This window comes from Onychostruthus taczanowskii, unplaced genomic scaffold (assembly GCF_017590055.1).
Source record: "Onychostruthus taczanowskii isolate IOZ18803 unplaced genomic scaffold, ASM1759005v1 scaffold10, whole genome shotgun sequence".
Classification (NCBI taxonomy): Eukaryota; Metazoa; Chordata; class Aves; order Passeriformes; family Passeridae; genus Onychostruthus; species Onychostruthus taczanowskii.
In genome coordinates, this window is record NW_024496526.1 from 16,049,422 (window position 1) to 16,065,687 (window position 16,266).

The 16,266-nt window shown below is 45.0% G+C and overlaps 1 protein-coding gene across 7 annotated transcripts in view; it reads left to right on the plus strand.

Annotated features, from left to right (window-relative positions):
• Positions 1-9,399, plus strand: part of MBD5 (methyl-CpG binding domain protein 5) — a 115,568-nt gene extending 106,169 nt beyond the window's left edge. For all 7 annotated transcript variants that reach the window (XM_041403498.1, XM_041403479.1, XM_041403488.1 and 4 more), the window contains 3 exons: positions 3,487-3,560; positions 6,378-6,453; positions 8,811-9,399. In XM_041403498.1, coding sequence (XP_041259432.1) covers positions 3,487-3,560; positions 6,378-6,453; positions 8,811-8,882 — 222 coding nt within the window. In that variant the 3' untranslated portion in view covers positions 8,883-9,399. The remainder of the gene's footprint in view (positions 1-3,486; positions 3,561-6,377; positions 6,454-8,810) is intronic.
• The last annotated feature ends 6,867 nt before the right edge of the window (positions 9,400-16,266 follow it).

Sequence of the window (16,266 nt, forward strand, 5' to 3'; positions counted from 1 at the left end):
ACTGAGGAGAGTGGGTTACAGCAAAGTGTTCTTTCCCCAAAATTCAGCCAGAAGCAGATACCCAGAGGAGAGAAGGGACAAGAAACTCATCCCATCCCACCCCTGCCCTGGGCAGGGACACCTCCCACTGTCCCAGGCTGCTCCAAGCCCCATCCAACCTGGCCTTGGACATTCCAGGGATCCAGGGGCAGCCACAGCTGCTCTGGGAATTCCAGCCCAGTCCCTCCCCACTGGAGCTGTAAATCCTGGATGCTCCTCCACTGTGGTTTCAGCCCCAGAGCAGGAGAACTTCAGTCTCCCTTGGCAGGTGGGAGTGCTGAATATTCCAGAGCTTTTCATGGATGAATCCATCCCAGCCCAAAGCAGGACAGTGTTTATGGATGAATCCATCCCAGCCCAAACCAGGACAGTGTTTCAGAGCTCATCCCTCACGAAGCTCAGAGCCCTGAGTTACAAGTCAGGTTAGGAAGTAGAGGCACAGGAGAAGATCACAAACTTCTAAGGATGAAACAAAACTGGAAGAATTCCCTGTTCAATATCCCTGTCTTAATCAGGAACAACATTCCCATTCCCAGTGTGCTTTTATGGATTAACAGAATCTGTGTGTCCAAATCTCTGTGAATGTTTGATAGAAATGAAGGGTTTGTTTTTTAGAACTTGTGTAAAGAGGGGAATTTTCTTACCTGCATTCCTGACCAGTTTCATCTTTCCTCCCTAATCTGTGGCTGCCAGAATGTGCTGTTGGTTCTGTGCCAGCCTCCTTTGCTGTGCTGGGGTTCCTGTATGGGAATTGTGGGGTGTCAAATCCACTGGCACCCATTTGATTGGATACTGAACACAAAACAGGGAAAGCAGCTCCTTGGAATGCTCACAGCAAGGTGGAGACCAGTCCAAGTTCTCCCTGAGGAATTCCCACATCATGGATCACCTCTGGCATCAGATCACCTTGAATTAATCATTTTAAATTTAAATATGGAAGAAATGTCTTTAATTCCTTCATCAAGGAGCGTGGGGTGAACCATTCCAAAGGGCAGGAGCTGAGGGTGGAAGGTGGGATACAGGGAAAAATTCACACCAAACCAGAAGGAATCACCTGGAAAACCACAAAGAAACACCCTTGAAAACCAGATGTTCTCCAGGAGTTCTGCACCAGCCCATGGTGGGAGTGACCTGCAGCACTTGGGAAAATTCCTTTTTCTCTGGAGCTTCCTGAAAACATCTTTAAAGTCTTTGTGTAACCAAATGTGACCCTCCTGTGTTACTTTAATTTGCTGTTGGGATTTGTACATTCTCTGCTCTTTAGATTGTTTATTACCTGATTTTTGTTTCCATTTCAAAGACTTTGGGCATTCAGCTATTTCATGGGGTAATGGATCTGTCTGGGGGATCCAGACAGAAAAGGAGGAATTTTGCACTTCCTTTCCTTGGTTTTTGGCTACTGGAAATTAGAGGAGCCCAAGGAAGTGCAGCAGAAATTTCTGGGAAGAAAAGGGGCAAGCCTGAGCCTAATCCCAAACCAGAGGAGTTGTATCTCATTAAGTAATTAATTTGATTATTACCCACCTTGGTTATTGTTCATCACCTAAACAGGACCAGAGCAATCAAAGGTTTTGTGGGAGCTTTTCATGGTGAATTTTACCAGGGCAAATCTTGCTCTCAGTGTGGCTTGCCAGGGGTTAGACTGGGCTGGTTAGACTGGGCTGGTTAGACTGGGCTGGTTAGACTGGATTGGTTAAACTGGATTGGTTAAACTGGGCTGGTTAGACTGGGCTGGTTAGACTGGGCTGGCTAAACTGGACTTGTCTGGTGCTGCAGGTAAAACAGGGAGGATTCCTCCCATCTGTGTGTGATCTGGTATTGATATTGATGATTACTAATTGTTATTTCTGTTGGAGTTGCTTTCCATACCCTGTTTTGTAGCAATTTAATCCTTCTTCTCCAAAAACCCCAAGTGTTTTTTGATGTATGACCATCACTAAATGCCGATAATGAAGATTTTGTGTTACTTTAAGAGGTCCTTTGTTTCCCAAACACGATATTAATTCTTGATAACATTATTTGCATTGAATTTTGCAATTTCTCTCCTGGCAGCCCTTGGCAGTTTGTTCCTTATGTGTTTGTTCCACATTTCTGTCATGGATAGGGATAATTCATTTTCTCTCCTGTTTGTCCTTAGAAAAGCTCCCCAGGTTCTCAATTTCTTCTGAATTTGTATTCTTCCAAAATCCAGTGAGGGGAGGGGTTATTGGAAATATTTGCATTAAAAGTGAGCAGGTTTTAAGGGAAAAAAACACTACAATTAGTGGCATAATTAAATTTATTTCATGAAAATTGAAATCTCAGCTCCCCAAGTGCAGATTTCTCCATTAATGACTCCTGGAAGTGCCTGGATCAGCACATTCCCAATTTCTTTAGCACAGGTGTGACTTCAAGACATTGAAATCTGGTCTGAATGTGCAATTTTGGGCCTTATTTCAAGAGATTTTGGCAAGTTCTCACTCATTACCTCCACCTTGTCGTGTCCACACGTCAGATCTGTCGTGAATATAAATTATTTAGAAATTGGAAGGCTGAATTTGGAGGGAATTTGCATTCCCACTTTACTTCCAGGTTGTGTGTAGGCACACACTCAATACATTTGTATTTATGTAAAATGTCAAGTAAGATGTAGCAAAAAAAAGGAACTTTTTATTTTCTTTAGGTTGATGTGCTCTAAATATCTGATTTTGTTGTTTTTACCAGCAGGAATGACTGAGCCAGACCAAAATAATAGAGTGGTGTGGCTTCATGTTTAGAGATGCAAATGATGAAATTTTAGAGATGTTATGATTAATTTTCTTTTGTGTTGTTTACACTGGGACTTACTGGTGCCCACACTGTGGTTGAAATTGCTTCAATTTAAAATATTCAAGATTTAAATTCCCAGCTCTCTTGAGCACGTGCCCAAATTCATCCCTGATCGCTAAAGAAAAATACAAAATAATTAAAATAACTGATTTTAAGACAAACAAGTAAAGCTCTGGTGAAGATTCCTGGATTGAGAAGGCAAAGAAGGATTTCCTTCTGGAATGGGAATGGATTTGGCCGTGCCATGAGTTGAGCAGAGACCTGGAATTCCTCACCCAGGAGCTGGTGGTGTTGGGAACACTTTGGTGTCAAAATGGGATCATCAGCCCCTCAGAATTCCAGCTGTAAAATCCATGTGGGAAAGCGAGTGCAGAGTGAGACACTCCACCAGCACTGCCAAGAAAGGTCTTTAAAAGATTCTTTAAAAGATTCTTCTCCTCAGTTTTGTGCCATAAATGTCCCAAATTTGGGGTTCTGTTGCCGCTGCTGAGAAATTCCAATCACGGATGAACGTGGGAGGGGTGGGGAGCTCCAGGTGTTGTTCCTGCCCTGCTGGAGGGGCATCCCCGGGCTGGCAGGGCAGGAAAGGGGGGATTTGCTGCTCTGGGTAACGAGGTTTGGTGTCCATCCCTTCCCCAGGTGGAGCCGGAGAAGCTGAAGACACTAACGGAGGGGCTGGAGGCGTTCAGCCGCGCCAGGAAGAGGAACAGGAAGTGAGTCCATCCTGCCTCCCTGCCAAATTCCAGTCATTCCCCTCCTCTGCTGCCCTCCTGGGGCAGCTCAGCCCCACTGAGGGGCTCATCCCTTGGGATTCCTCATGTTGCTTCTGGAATCTGAGGCGTTTCAAGAGCATCAAGTGTCCCCCGTGTGGGAGCTTCTGGTGGCATTCCTGAGCTCCAGCAAAAAATCATCCCAGCAAAACTGTCCTGCCCAAACCACGCTTTTTAACCAGACCTGGCCCTCCTCCTCCCCATGGCAGCTGAGCACAGGGTTATTCTGAGGAATCCCCTTGATTCCACTGCTGAGAAGGGCTGTGGGATTTGTGGCTGAGCTCTGGCTCACTCCTGTGTCAGCTGCTGGGGTTTATCCACCTTCCACCTCTCAGGGACAAATACCAGCACAGAAAAACTCTGAAACAGCAAATATTGGGGACATGAAGCATCAGGATGGGCAAAAAGAGGAAAATTATTGAATTTTGCAGGAAAAAACTTCTTTAAAAGGATGACAGAGTAGGAACTGTGCTGTGATTGGGTTTGTTCTGTGATGGTGCTTGTTTACTGTCACAGGGAAAATACATTTCAAACCTGTGAGAATTTAAACTCAGCTCTGAAGAACCACGGGCTGAGAGGGATTAAATAATTCTCTCTCTTCCCCCCCTTTTAAGGGGTGAGCTTTGCTTTTATTTCTGTGTCCCACGGGGCCAAAGAGCAGGAATTTTTATACCAGTGAGACAGTGGTGGTGGCTGTTTTTTCCAGCATCATCCCCAGAACACCTTCCTGGATTTTAAGGAAACACAGAAGGGCTTTTGGCAACTTCCCAGTTATTTATTCCTGTCCCTGAAGTGAAATCAGTGACTCAAGGACAGCAGGAGCAGATTTAAAGTGGTTAAAGCCGACATAAACTGCTGCTTTACAGCCCTTACAGAGGTTTTTCTCCACATTTCAACTTACTTCCTACTTTGAATCCTTTGGTGGACATTTCCTGGTTTTCCCATGTCCTGCTCTAGGTTTATCTGGCAAAGTTCATGGGTTTCTTTCTGGTTTGTGATGCACTATTGGATTTTTATCCAGTTTTTTTAAACATTTAGTGCCAAATACAGTTGCTGCACGTGGAGTGCTCAGCACACAGGGTTGGTTCAGCAGAGCAGGATTGGTCTCCAAGCCCTTGAAATGATGTTCACATTCCACAGCTCCCTGAATTCTTTGTGTCTCAGTTCCATCTCAGCCCTTCCATTCCTGCTGGAGCCATGTCCTTGCTTTGCTCCCCAGGCCATTATTACCCCTGAACTGGGAATAACGAGCTTTGATTTAGATTTAGAAGGTTGAATTGTTGTATTAAGCTGTGCTGTATTACACTATACACTGTACTATACTGAAGAAAAACTCGTGACCCTTTCTAGACAGTCACGACACAGCTTTGATTTAATTGGTCAATCCATCCAAACAACCATCACCAGAGTCCAATTAACAAATCCCTTTTGGTAAACAATCTCTCTAACACGTTCTACATGTGCCAAACAACAGGAGCAGCAGGTAGAGATAGGAATTGTTTTCTCTTCTCTCTCTGAGCTTTCTCACTGCTTTCCCCGGGAAAAATCCAGGGAGAGAGAACTCTGTCTGTGTTGAAGGAGTATGTGAACACCACAGGCCATGGCACAGCTCCCTCAGCTCTCCAGCTGGGCTCTGCTGGGTCCTTCCCTCCCAGCCCTCAGCTGCTCCAGCTCTGCCTTCCCAGGCTCTGGGGTGATCCTGCTCCGCTGGCGCGAGCGTTCCCGGTCCCGCTGCACGCTGGGCATCCCCAGGGGCCATCCCCCAGGCCCAGCTCCTTCTCCTGGGCTCTGCTGCTCCTCTGGCCGTTCCCCAGCTTTCTCTCCAGTCAGGAATGTGCCACTTCCCATCCCCTGCTTGCCATCCCCTCCTGTCCTGCTGGGTTGTGCCAGTCCCATCTCCGGTGTCCCTGCTGCTGGACACGTGCCATGGGCAGGTGGGACTGAGGTGCAGGAAGGGGAGAGCTGGTGAAGCTTCCAGTGCCTTCCCAACTTCTAGGGTTGATTTAAATTGGATATTGGGCAGGAATCCTTCCCTGGGAGGGTGGGCAGGCCCTGGCACAGGTGCCCAGAGCGGCTGTGGCTGCCCCTGGATCCCTGGAAGTGTCCAAGGCCAGGCTGAAGCTGCCTGGTCCCTTCCAACCCAGCCCATTCCAGGATTCTGTGATTAAAAGGAAAGGTTTTTACAGGAAGTGCCTCCATGAGGGACAGGCCTGGTGTCCCAGCAGGGGACAAGGTGCTTCCTTACCTGTCTGTGCCATCACCTTCCCTCATGGCAGACGTGGTTCTCCTCATCCTCCATCATCTCCTCCCATTTCCTCATCTCCAAAGCAGGACCTGTCACCATGTCCAAGTGGGAAAAGTCCTTCAGGAGCAAAGGGACTCTACAGAATGGTCCCTGTGAAATGAAATGTGCTTGGAGCTGCCCCGTGACCTGGGGCAATTTGGGGTTGGAAGAAGGAAACCTTCACCCCACCTCTCCCTCAGCCTGTGGGGTGCTGCCATTCCAGGGTAAAACTGGGGATGTTTGAGATAATTAATGCAGTTTATTGAAAGCTGGAAGGATATTTAACTTTTCTTCTGTAATCCCAACACAAACCTTTCCATAAATTTGTTACAGGTCTGACCTTCCTCCTTGTCTCCCAGCCTGGGAGGCTCCGGGGTCAGAACACCCCCAGTGAATTCCTGTGTTTGTTATTCACTTTTCTCAGGTTTTCTCTCTGTCCTTAAGAATTACTGATGGCTTTCATCTTTTCTCCCCAGAAGTGGAAAGCTAAATAACCATTTAGAAGCTGCTATACACGAGGCCATGAGTGAACTAGACAAAATGTCTGGGAATGTAAGTTCCTTTTCCTTGGGAATATTCTCCTTTTCCATCTTTCTGCATGTGTGTCCGTTGGAGGGAGGCTTGCTTTGGGTGGATTTCTAACAAATCCTGATTTTATTTTCTGGAATAATGAGGAATTTTCAATATTTCTCCTGCATTAAAAACTATTTGCAAAGTCTGATGGTTCTGAAAAATGGGAAAAGTTGTAGGATTTTAGGTGCATTGCAAATTTTATTGTATTTTGACAAAAGAGATTTACACATCCAGCCTGATAATACTTGGATGAGTTCCAGTCCTGCTCCTGTTCCAGGGGGTTCCTCTGGCTGCTGACACAAAATCAGGCTCATTTCTGTCTCAGCTGGAGTAGCAGGGTGGTGAAACCACATTTGAAAGCATCTTTCTTTTGAGTGCAAAACTCTTGGAATTCAGTTTACAAAGTCTGATGGTTCTGAGTGCAAAACTCTTGGAATTCAGTTTTCCCCATTAGAAATGAAAGATATTGTCATGAAAGGTAAGCTTAAAAAAAAAAAAAAGAATATTTCTAATATCACACCCAAGAGTGGTTTTTCCACACTAATTACAGTTATTGTGTAACTCCAGCATCTTTGCAATAACAAGTTTGGTTTATCTGATATCCTCATTTTTGTTTCTAAAGCCTGGCTGTCATTTCATTGCAGCCCACCTAAAAATAAAAAGTAAATCTATCACAGCACATGTAACCTCCCACATCTTCTATTTGGTCATTAATTATTCAAATTATTAATTATAAAATGTTTGAACACAAGGGAAAAAATGTTTTTTGATGATATTCAGTGCTCAGGACTGAAGATGTGCAGGCTTGGAATTTACAGTAACACTTTTGGAGTATAAAAGGGGAAATACATTTATATTTACGTATCTATTTGAAGAGCTGAAGACTTAGAACTGATTTCAGACCCAACAAGAAATATTTAAAAATTATTGAGTAGCTTTTAAGTAATAACCCAATCAAATCTTTCGTTAAAACTGAATTTAACAAACTGAGATTTGAGCTTTGATTTAAAACAACGTTGTTGTGTTTCCCTCCTTTGGAAGGACAAGGACAGCAAGAGGTGATTGCTGGTCTACAACAAATAAATTTGGGGTGGGTGTTTGGGCTGGCCCATCCTGCTGCCAGCTTTTCCCACCCATAAATCCAGGAATATCTAAAGCTGCCTGCTTGGGGCATTGGGAGCAGCAGAAAGTGCTCAGGGGAAGTTCTTGGTTGGATTTGCTGCTCTGGTTCTGGACCTGCAGTGCCTTGATTGATCCTTTCATTATGTGGGCACAGAATTTGGGATCAGGCCTGGTTTCCATAAGGATTACCATTCCTAGAAGCACTCCCAGGGAATCAGCAGCTCTTTTTAGTGACTTGCAGCTTTTGCAGCTCCTGCTGCTCAGCCCCAGCCAGTGTGAAAGGGGAACCGTGTGCAGCAGGACCATCAGCTCCAGCAGGGAATTCTGGCAGGAGCAGGGGGGCAGGAATGTCAGAGGCTGGAGAGCTCTGGGGGAGCCCAGGGAGTGCTGAGGGTTGGTTCCTGTGCTGGGAGCTGCAGCTGCTGCCGACAGATGGTGGTGGAATTCCACACCAGCTCAGCCTTCCTCCTCCTCCTCTCTCCTGCTTCTCCCTGAGCAGCCAGCAATGCCAAACTTTGGCTCTCAAATCCATCCAGCATTAGCTGGGAATTGAATGTTTCCTTTTAAACACAAAGAGTTTCCTGGACATCTCTCATTCCTTAATAAGAGCCCTGAGCTGGACTTCTCAATTTCCCATTACCAGCATTTTCTGACCATCTTCATTCCAAATTTTATCACTCTGGTCACTGGAATGTGTGAATTTGTCACTCAATTTATCATTATTGCAGTCGGGATCAGTCCCTGATTTTGGGGGTTTCAGTCCCTGATTTGGGGGTTTCAGTCCCCAATTAGGGGGTTTCAGTCTCTGATTTTGGGGGTTTCAGTCTCTGATTTTGGGGGTTTCAGTCACTGATTTGGGGGTTTCAGTCTCTGATTTTGGGGGTTTCAGTCCCTGATTTGGGGGGTTTCAGTCTCTGATTTTGGGGGTTTCAGTCACTGATTTGGGGGTTTCAGTCCCTGATTTTGGGGTTTCAGTCCCTGGTGATGTGGTTGTTTCCCAGCCACTGCAGCTGCTGCCTCTCTCCGAGGTTTGGGATGCACAGGTTATGGAATCAACCTTTTCCTCCCAGTTTCCCAAAGTTGTTGCAGTCCCTTTATTCTGTGTAGCTGTGAAATGCTCAGAGCTGGTTCCTGACAGCCCCTCGAGCCCTCCTGCAGCTCCTGGATGCCTCTGACCAATTCCTTTGCTAACTTGTGAATATACTTATTTTTAGGTCCACCAAATCCCGCAGGGAGACAGACAAGTGAAGCCTCCAAAACTCAAGAGGAGGAAGATCTCTAGATAACATTGAATGTCTTTGTTACTGGTCCAGTCCTTATCACAGTGAACGTGCACATGAGTCTATCTGTAGGTATTGATCCAGACGTGGCTCTGTCAGTATTTCTGTGGAGACAGCTCGCTGCCGTCGCAGGGCACCACGAGGAGCAGTGGTACCAGATTTTGGATGATTAGGAGGGATAGAGGTTGCTGGATAAGCCAATCAGAAATCATGAAAGGTTGCAGTAACAATGTCAGATGATTACTGAAATTTTTTTTCTATAATACTAAAAAATTGTGATTATAAGAAATAGTCCAAATGTTTCTGAGAAATTTTCATTGTGTATATAGATAATACAGAATTTCATGGTGATATCTGAACTGTAAATATTGTACAATATTGTCATGTACAAGCGTACCTAATGCACACTTTATCTTTTATTGTACAAAAAATAGTGTACAAAATTCTTTGGTTTCTATTGAGTACACATACAAGAGACTACCAGTGTAAAGTGATAAATAAAAATACAGCCTAAATGCTTTTATATGATAATGTAAAAGATGCTGTTTTTGTATTTAACAGCAGAGAGAAGGCATGATTATGTAATACCTTAATTATGACATCCACTTCACGCCACTGAGTGTTCATTGCTCTGTCTGTTTGGAATGAACCTTGCCTGGAAGTGCTGTACTCCAGTTCAGGCCTTTAGGAGAGCGCAGCCTCGCAGATTCCCGACGGGATGTGGGATCACAGCTCTAATTAACAATTCAAAGGCCGCAACCCCTCGGTTGCGTTTTTATTTACTTGGCTTCGAACGTAGAACGCTGTAGATTTGATTAAAAAGGACAAAAAAAAAAAAAGAGTAGAGGGACTATTTTAGTCAACCATTTCTGTAGGAGAAGTTTCATAGCCACCTGAGGAACTAAAGAGTCAATCCCCCATGATGTTGAACCCCTCCAACCACCCCCTAGATTAATTAGCTTCGATTATCTAACGTCATTAACACGGTGTTTCCTCGGAAGGGGGCAGAGGCCCTGCTTTCAGGAGCGATCAGGATTGATTGCTGTTGATTACCTTTGGTTTGGCAGTAGGATGAAAGGGCAACGCTCCGCAGCGTCCGGGAAAAGCAATCCCAGGATCCATCTCGCAGTATTAAACACAGAAAAAAAAGTTAAGGGTGGCTTACAAAACTATTAGCAACAGTAATTTTTATCAGTATTATGTAACATATCAGATTTATTTTATTTAAAAAGAATTATTTATACCATTAACAGATTCTTATATATATTAATGTGGCTGAAATGCGCAGGTTAAATCTATTAACCAAATTATTTATGTTATATTAAGTGAGAAATGTGAAACATATGTAGAAAAAAAAAAAATTAATACACTACAGATTTAAAAGTCTAAAGCTATGAGCCATTATAAAATTAACGAACGGAAGTGTAGCACAACATTCTTTCCATTTGATTTCATTTTTCTTTTTCACGCGGCCGGTGGCGATGGTGACGGAAGCCGCGGCATCCTGTGCCCGAGGCTTCCCCAGAGAACTCCCAGCCGCCATTCCCAGCCCCAGGTGGAGCTTTTCCTCCCACGCTGGGGCCGGGACCACCGCTTACCTCAGATTTCCTTCTCCCCGAGTCCCGCCCGCGGCTCTCTGGCTAAGGACTGGCAGTGATCAGCACCCCGGGCAGCGCAGGATCCCAGGATCCCGAGGATCGTGGCTCCTTCTCCTCTTGCCCGCGTCGCGCTCGCGGGTGCCCGGGGCAGCGTTGGCCGGCGGGGCTCGGTGCCCGGGCACGCAGCTACCTCGGGGCTCCCGGGCCGGCTCCCTTCCACGGGCAGCTTCGTTTGTTCTCCTCCTCCACGCGCGGCCGTCGCCTTTTCCCGTGGCGCGTGGCCGTGTCCCGGTGGCTCTTCCCGTGCCGGTCCGTGCGCGTGGGGCGAGCGCTGGAGCCCCTCTCCCTCGGGATTCCCTTTGCCTCCTCCCTGTGCTTCGTGTCCCAGAGCTGAGTTTGTGTCTCCTTTGGCCCGTAGGTCTGTGCTCCCTCCCCGCTGTTTTACTTTACATCCCTAAGATTATGTAAAGTATTCTCGTGCACTTGATTTCCTCGGTTAATAATGGCATTGATGTGGGTGCTAGGAGTAGTTTGTTTCAGTCCATACCAATTTTTTTTTTTTCTCTCTCTTTTAGAGTTTTTATGGTTTCTTGTAAGCAGTTAATGTAAATATTGTGAGCATTACAGGTCATGCAGTGTTGTAACATTTTAAGAAATGTTGCACCGACTTTACGATTAAAAAACTGGTCACTCATACTTGAATTTTGCCCATAGAGCCATTTCTTTCTCTTTGCATTAAAGCATAATCTACTTTTTTGATGGAGGCCCAACCCTTCTTTCTACCTTATTATTTTTTGTTTAATAAATCTCTATTTTTTCTAATAGAAGACTTAAAAATGAAAATTTAAAAAAAAAAAATACTTTTTGCCTACTTTCTAATTTAAGAGAGAATTCCTATATTTAAAAGGTGGAGAAAAAAATACAAAAAAAACACACAAAAAAAAAATTTACTCCATTGTGGAAAGTGGAACACCACTGGATTTGTCATTAACATGGCACAATCACCCGAAAGTGGCTGAGTACAGCGAGCCCACGACGCCGATCAGGACCTCGGTAGATTTAGGGAACGCCGTGATTCCTTGAGGATGTAAAGTGTTGCATATTCTTGTCTATTTATTTATTTATTTATTATGCTTTCTTTTGCTTAAGTGGGTGACAATGTGGTTGAGTCATTCAGATGACATTCAAATTAAAGGAAATATTCCTCTTTTTATTATGGTGTGTTGTGTGAACACCATAAACGAAACAAAACAAAAATATTTTCATTTCCTTCGATGGATTTTCTTCGTATTTTCAACTTCCTGGCTGGTATCAGCTGCAAAAAAGAAAAAAAAAATCCACATAGTTTAAAAATAATTTTAAAAAAAAAAGGAAAAAAAAAAACAAACCCACCCCACCTCTGATGTCCCAGGTCTGTTATCCTCACAGTCTAAGGTTTTAGGGGTTAAGAGAAACTTCAAATTCCAAGGTCTTTCCAAAGTCATCTTTGCAGAAGGTTTATAAGTCATGTGAAATCCTTTTGGAGTCCCTGAGTTTGATGGTCTAGAGATATTAGAGGGCTCGTGGTGGACTGAATTTCCTTAGGACTGAATTACCTTTCTTAGCTACAGTTTGTATTTTGCTATGTAGGGTTGTAATGTGAGAATTCCAGAAGAGCCGTAGCATAAAAGTGCTTTTCTATTTTTTAAAAAAACCCATTCTAGTCTTACTAAGAATTAGAGAATTTTTTTAATATCAGTTTTGTAATTTTTGATAAAGTTGTCAATATTATGATTAAATCACCAGAAAAAACAGTTCCTGTGCTGTTCTCTTCGGGGCAGGGACTTTGTCTTCCGACGGATTATTCGATGCCACGATGGGATGCCCACTCTTAAACGGGGCCACGGGCACCGCTGTGGAATTAAAATAGCAACCCACAGCTGTGAGGTTGAGTTGAATCCATGAGAGCCAAGGCAATTCCCAGTCCAGCCTGCAGGTCCCTCTGCCTGTCCGTGGTCCGTGTGCTCCGGGGAAGCCTCGGCGTCGGCGCCGCGTCCCAGGGTAAGTTCAGGGAGCCGGCGGCTCTGGAGGCTCCTGCTCGCCACACCAGCCAGGATCTCATCCCAGGCATTGCCATCCACCCCATCCCACCCCTCTGAGCGAGCAGCTGCACCTCCGGGGGCCAGGATCGCCCCCAAAACACCCAGTGCTCCAGGCAGGAGATTCCAGGAATCCCAAACACCAAACAGATCCTTCAGCTCGATAATCGCCGTTCACACCGGGGTCCGGTCAGTGATGGAAAAACACTTGGAGGCTAAAAACCAAAAAAAATCTTACAAACAATAAATTGTTCTGCCCCCAGGTCACAAGCCTGGGAGCTGCAGGGACTTCCAAGCCCACAGACACCCCACGAAGCATTCCTGCCCTGCTCCTGGTGTCTGGTTATCCTCGTGCTCCCAAGGGTAAAGAGCAGCTCCATGCTCTTGTGTGATGTCCTTAAATATTGCTCAGCCTCAGGCTGGGCTGGTGGTGATGCCATGAATGCTGCCTGAGTGCACAGCTCCCGAAAATTCCCACCAGCCTGGTGTGATCCTGCAGTACAACCTCTCCTTCAGCCTGGAATGCTGACACTTTGTCTTCTATGAGGCCCAGAGCCCTCATTTCCCTCTGCCAGGTCTTGGCTGTGAACACTTTAAAGCAATTTTTTGTTGTTCTGTTAAAAGAAAAAAAAAAAATTAAAAATCCAAGATTTGATTTGGAATCTCCCCTGTGAAAGAAGATCCTGGAGAGATTCCATCTCCCACGTTTTTACCTGCTGTGAGATAAGGGTTGGTTTGTAATTGAGTGTCATCCCAAAGGGAGATAAGGGGTAGGATTTAGAATTGGGAAAAAAAAAATATTTGGAGCAGTACTGTCTGGAAATTCTTGCTTTGGGAAAGATCTGGGAAGTGGGAAGGGTTTTGTCTGACACTGGATGAAGCGGGGCAGGGAAGGAAGAGCAGGAGCATCCTCAGGAATTCCTGGGTGAAATCCCAGGGAGGCACCGGCACAGGGTGAAGAGTTCCAAAATTCCAGGCAGGAATTGATTCCAGTGAGTGATGCTGGGCTGAGCTATGGGGTGGTGAGCCAGGTACAAATGGGATGGGCAAACAAAGGCTTTTCCAGCCACACCCACATCCATGGTGCAGGTAAGTGGAAAGCCCTCCACTGATAATTCCCTGAATATTTGAGGAATCAATTCTTTGGGTCACAAAACCACAGAACTTCTGCCCAGCTGGTTTCTGTTTCGCTTGGACCCACAGCAGGTGATCAGGGTCTGTGCTGGGAGGAACCAACTTCCCAGGCACCAAGCAGGACTCTAGGACAGACATTCTCTTCATCCCACTTCAGAAGTTTCTGTCTCATCAAACCACAATCATTTGAGGCCTTTTTGAAGGAGAAGCAGTTCTGAACTCCCAGCAGAAACAAAGCTCATTTTCACTTCCAGGAAAATAAGTTCTTGCTTCTCTCAATGATTTTTCTCTAGCGAGAGAAAAAGTCATAAAAAAAACCCAACGTTTTGGGGGTTGTCATTATCTGTTCTCAGTCATGGGATTGAGCTCTCTGCTTCCAAGGAAAAAGGGAAGATTTAGATAGATTAAAATTTTTTCCCTTCCCTTCCCTTCCCTTCCCTTCCCTTTCCCTCATTTGCTTAATTGGGATCAAAAGGAGAATCTGTAATTCCCAAACTTGGCCTTCAGAGTTTCATGAACCAAAATAAGAAACAGGAGATAAAAAATGGAGTGTTGGGAAGGAATAAACCCTTGTCATTTACAACTTTGTTATGACAACAATAAAAAATAGATAGCGAAGTGTTAGACAACAATAAATACAATATAATTTTTAAAAATATATTTTAAAATTTTGGAGAAGTACAAATGTGGTTTTTGCCACCCTAAAACCAGCAAAGGGACAATGGCTTTTATAGAACTGCCCATAAAGTCCTGTTTTAGCAGCCACCTTGCCAAGTTTCTGTCCAGATGTTGGGTCCAGGTGTGGCTCCCAACACCTTTTATCCTCGGATCAGGAGTGTCCTCAGCTGCATCCACCCAAAGGGCGAGGTGGAAGGAGTTTGTCCTAATGTGAGCCATGGAAACACATGTCCAAGGCACATGTGATCCTTGTTAAAATACTTGGAATGCTTGTGGGGGAATTAGGCTGAAGCCCGGTAATGGTGCAAATCAAACCTGTGACAGGCGAGGAGTCCTCAGCAGGGCAGATTCAAGCCAGGTTTAGCTAAAAAGGGAGTCAAGCTTTGGGAGTAACAACAAAATATCTGCATCTGCTGGAACTGATTGGCTTTGCTGAGAGCAGAGCTGATATCACTGAGGAATAAAAGTAAGGCAACAAAGCCCAGCAAGCGGCAAATGATGAATTATTCAATGCAAATGTCAACTTTTAGTAGTGACTGTGGCTGTAAATCTTTTTTTGCAAGGCTGAGCGTTGCCATTAAGCAACTCCATATGACACTACATCTGTCAGATTTCTTTTATATCATTTTATTTTTATGGATGCCAGGGAAAAGTATTGGGAATTTCCACGTTCAAATTTTATTAACATCATTTCCCCAACTTCTGTCTTCCGCTGATTTAATGTTAGGTTGATTTTTCTGGCAAGGGTTAAATCCATGCCCACTTCAGTAACATCCCAAGCCGTGAGTCTTCAAATGAAAATTGGCTTTTGCTGAGAAATTTTCATTTTCCTGTGTCCTGAACCCAAGCTGAATTCCTTGGGAAGATGGGGAATGGTGAGGGAAGAGCGAGGAGGTGCCATTACTGTGCGAGTGCCGGGGGATTCCTATCACATCCATAACATCAATCTGTCCAAGGATTTCTATAGCTCCCATTATCCCCCGTGCCTCCAGGATAAGAAGCTGGGAACAATTGCCCATTGTCAGTTTATGAAGGAACTTTTTCATCTTCCTTCCCCAAAGACTCAATTCTTAATTAAGTAAATTAAAATTAATTACGGAACGTGTACAACAAGATGTTATCGCGGCCGTGGCCCGAAGTGAGCTGTGTGTGCTGTGCCTGCACTGCATCCTGCGTTCACACCAACAGGGATGGCTTCAAACTGAGGGATGGCAGGGAAGGATGGGACATTGGGAAGGAATTCCTGCCTGGGAGGGTGCCCAGAGCAGCTGGGGCTGCCCCCGGATCCCTGGCAGTGCCCAAGGCCAGGCTGGACAGGGCTTGGAGCAGCCTGGGACAGTGGGAGGTGTCCCTGCCCTGTCCCTGTCCCATGTTCCCATCACCTGGTCAGGGCCTCAGCCTTGTGAAAACCTCTGTGCATTTACGGCCTGTGGAACACTGGGAGATTAAAAACACCTTCCAGCCCTGAGGCTGAAAGAGTTTCATTTGTAAGAAGATAATTTAATATTAAGCAATTCCTAGGTATCCAAAGGACAAAGGACGTTTCCCAACAAACCCCAAAGCACCTCTGCATGTTTTGTAATTATTTCCTTTTCTTTGTTAGCCAGAGCTTTGAACTGAGCCACATTCCAAAGGATGGGAATGCTGCACTTCCATTAATTAGTTTCCAGAGGAAGATGTTGACATTAGCTATTGACAGGGATCCTCTTATTAACTGCCTGATAAGGATGACCTAAGTGCCTCATAAAATCATGGATTAAACAGCAAGACTGAGTGAAGTGTATCCCAAGGATCGTTGGACCTGCAGCAAAATGAGCACAATTATTTACTGAATGAAAGGAAAGTGGAATAGGTTATTGATTTGGATCCTAAAACTTTTAGGAGATGATCATCTCAGAGATG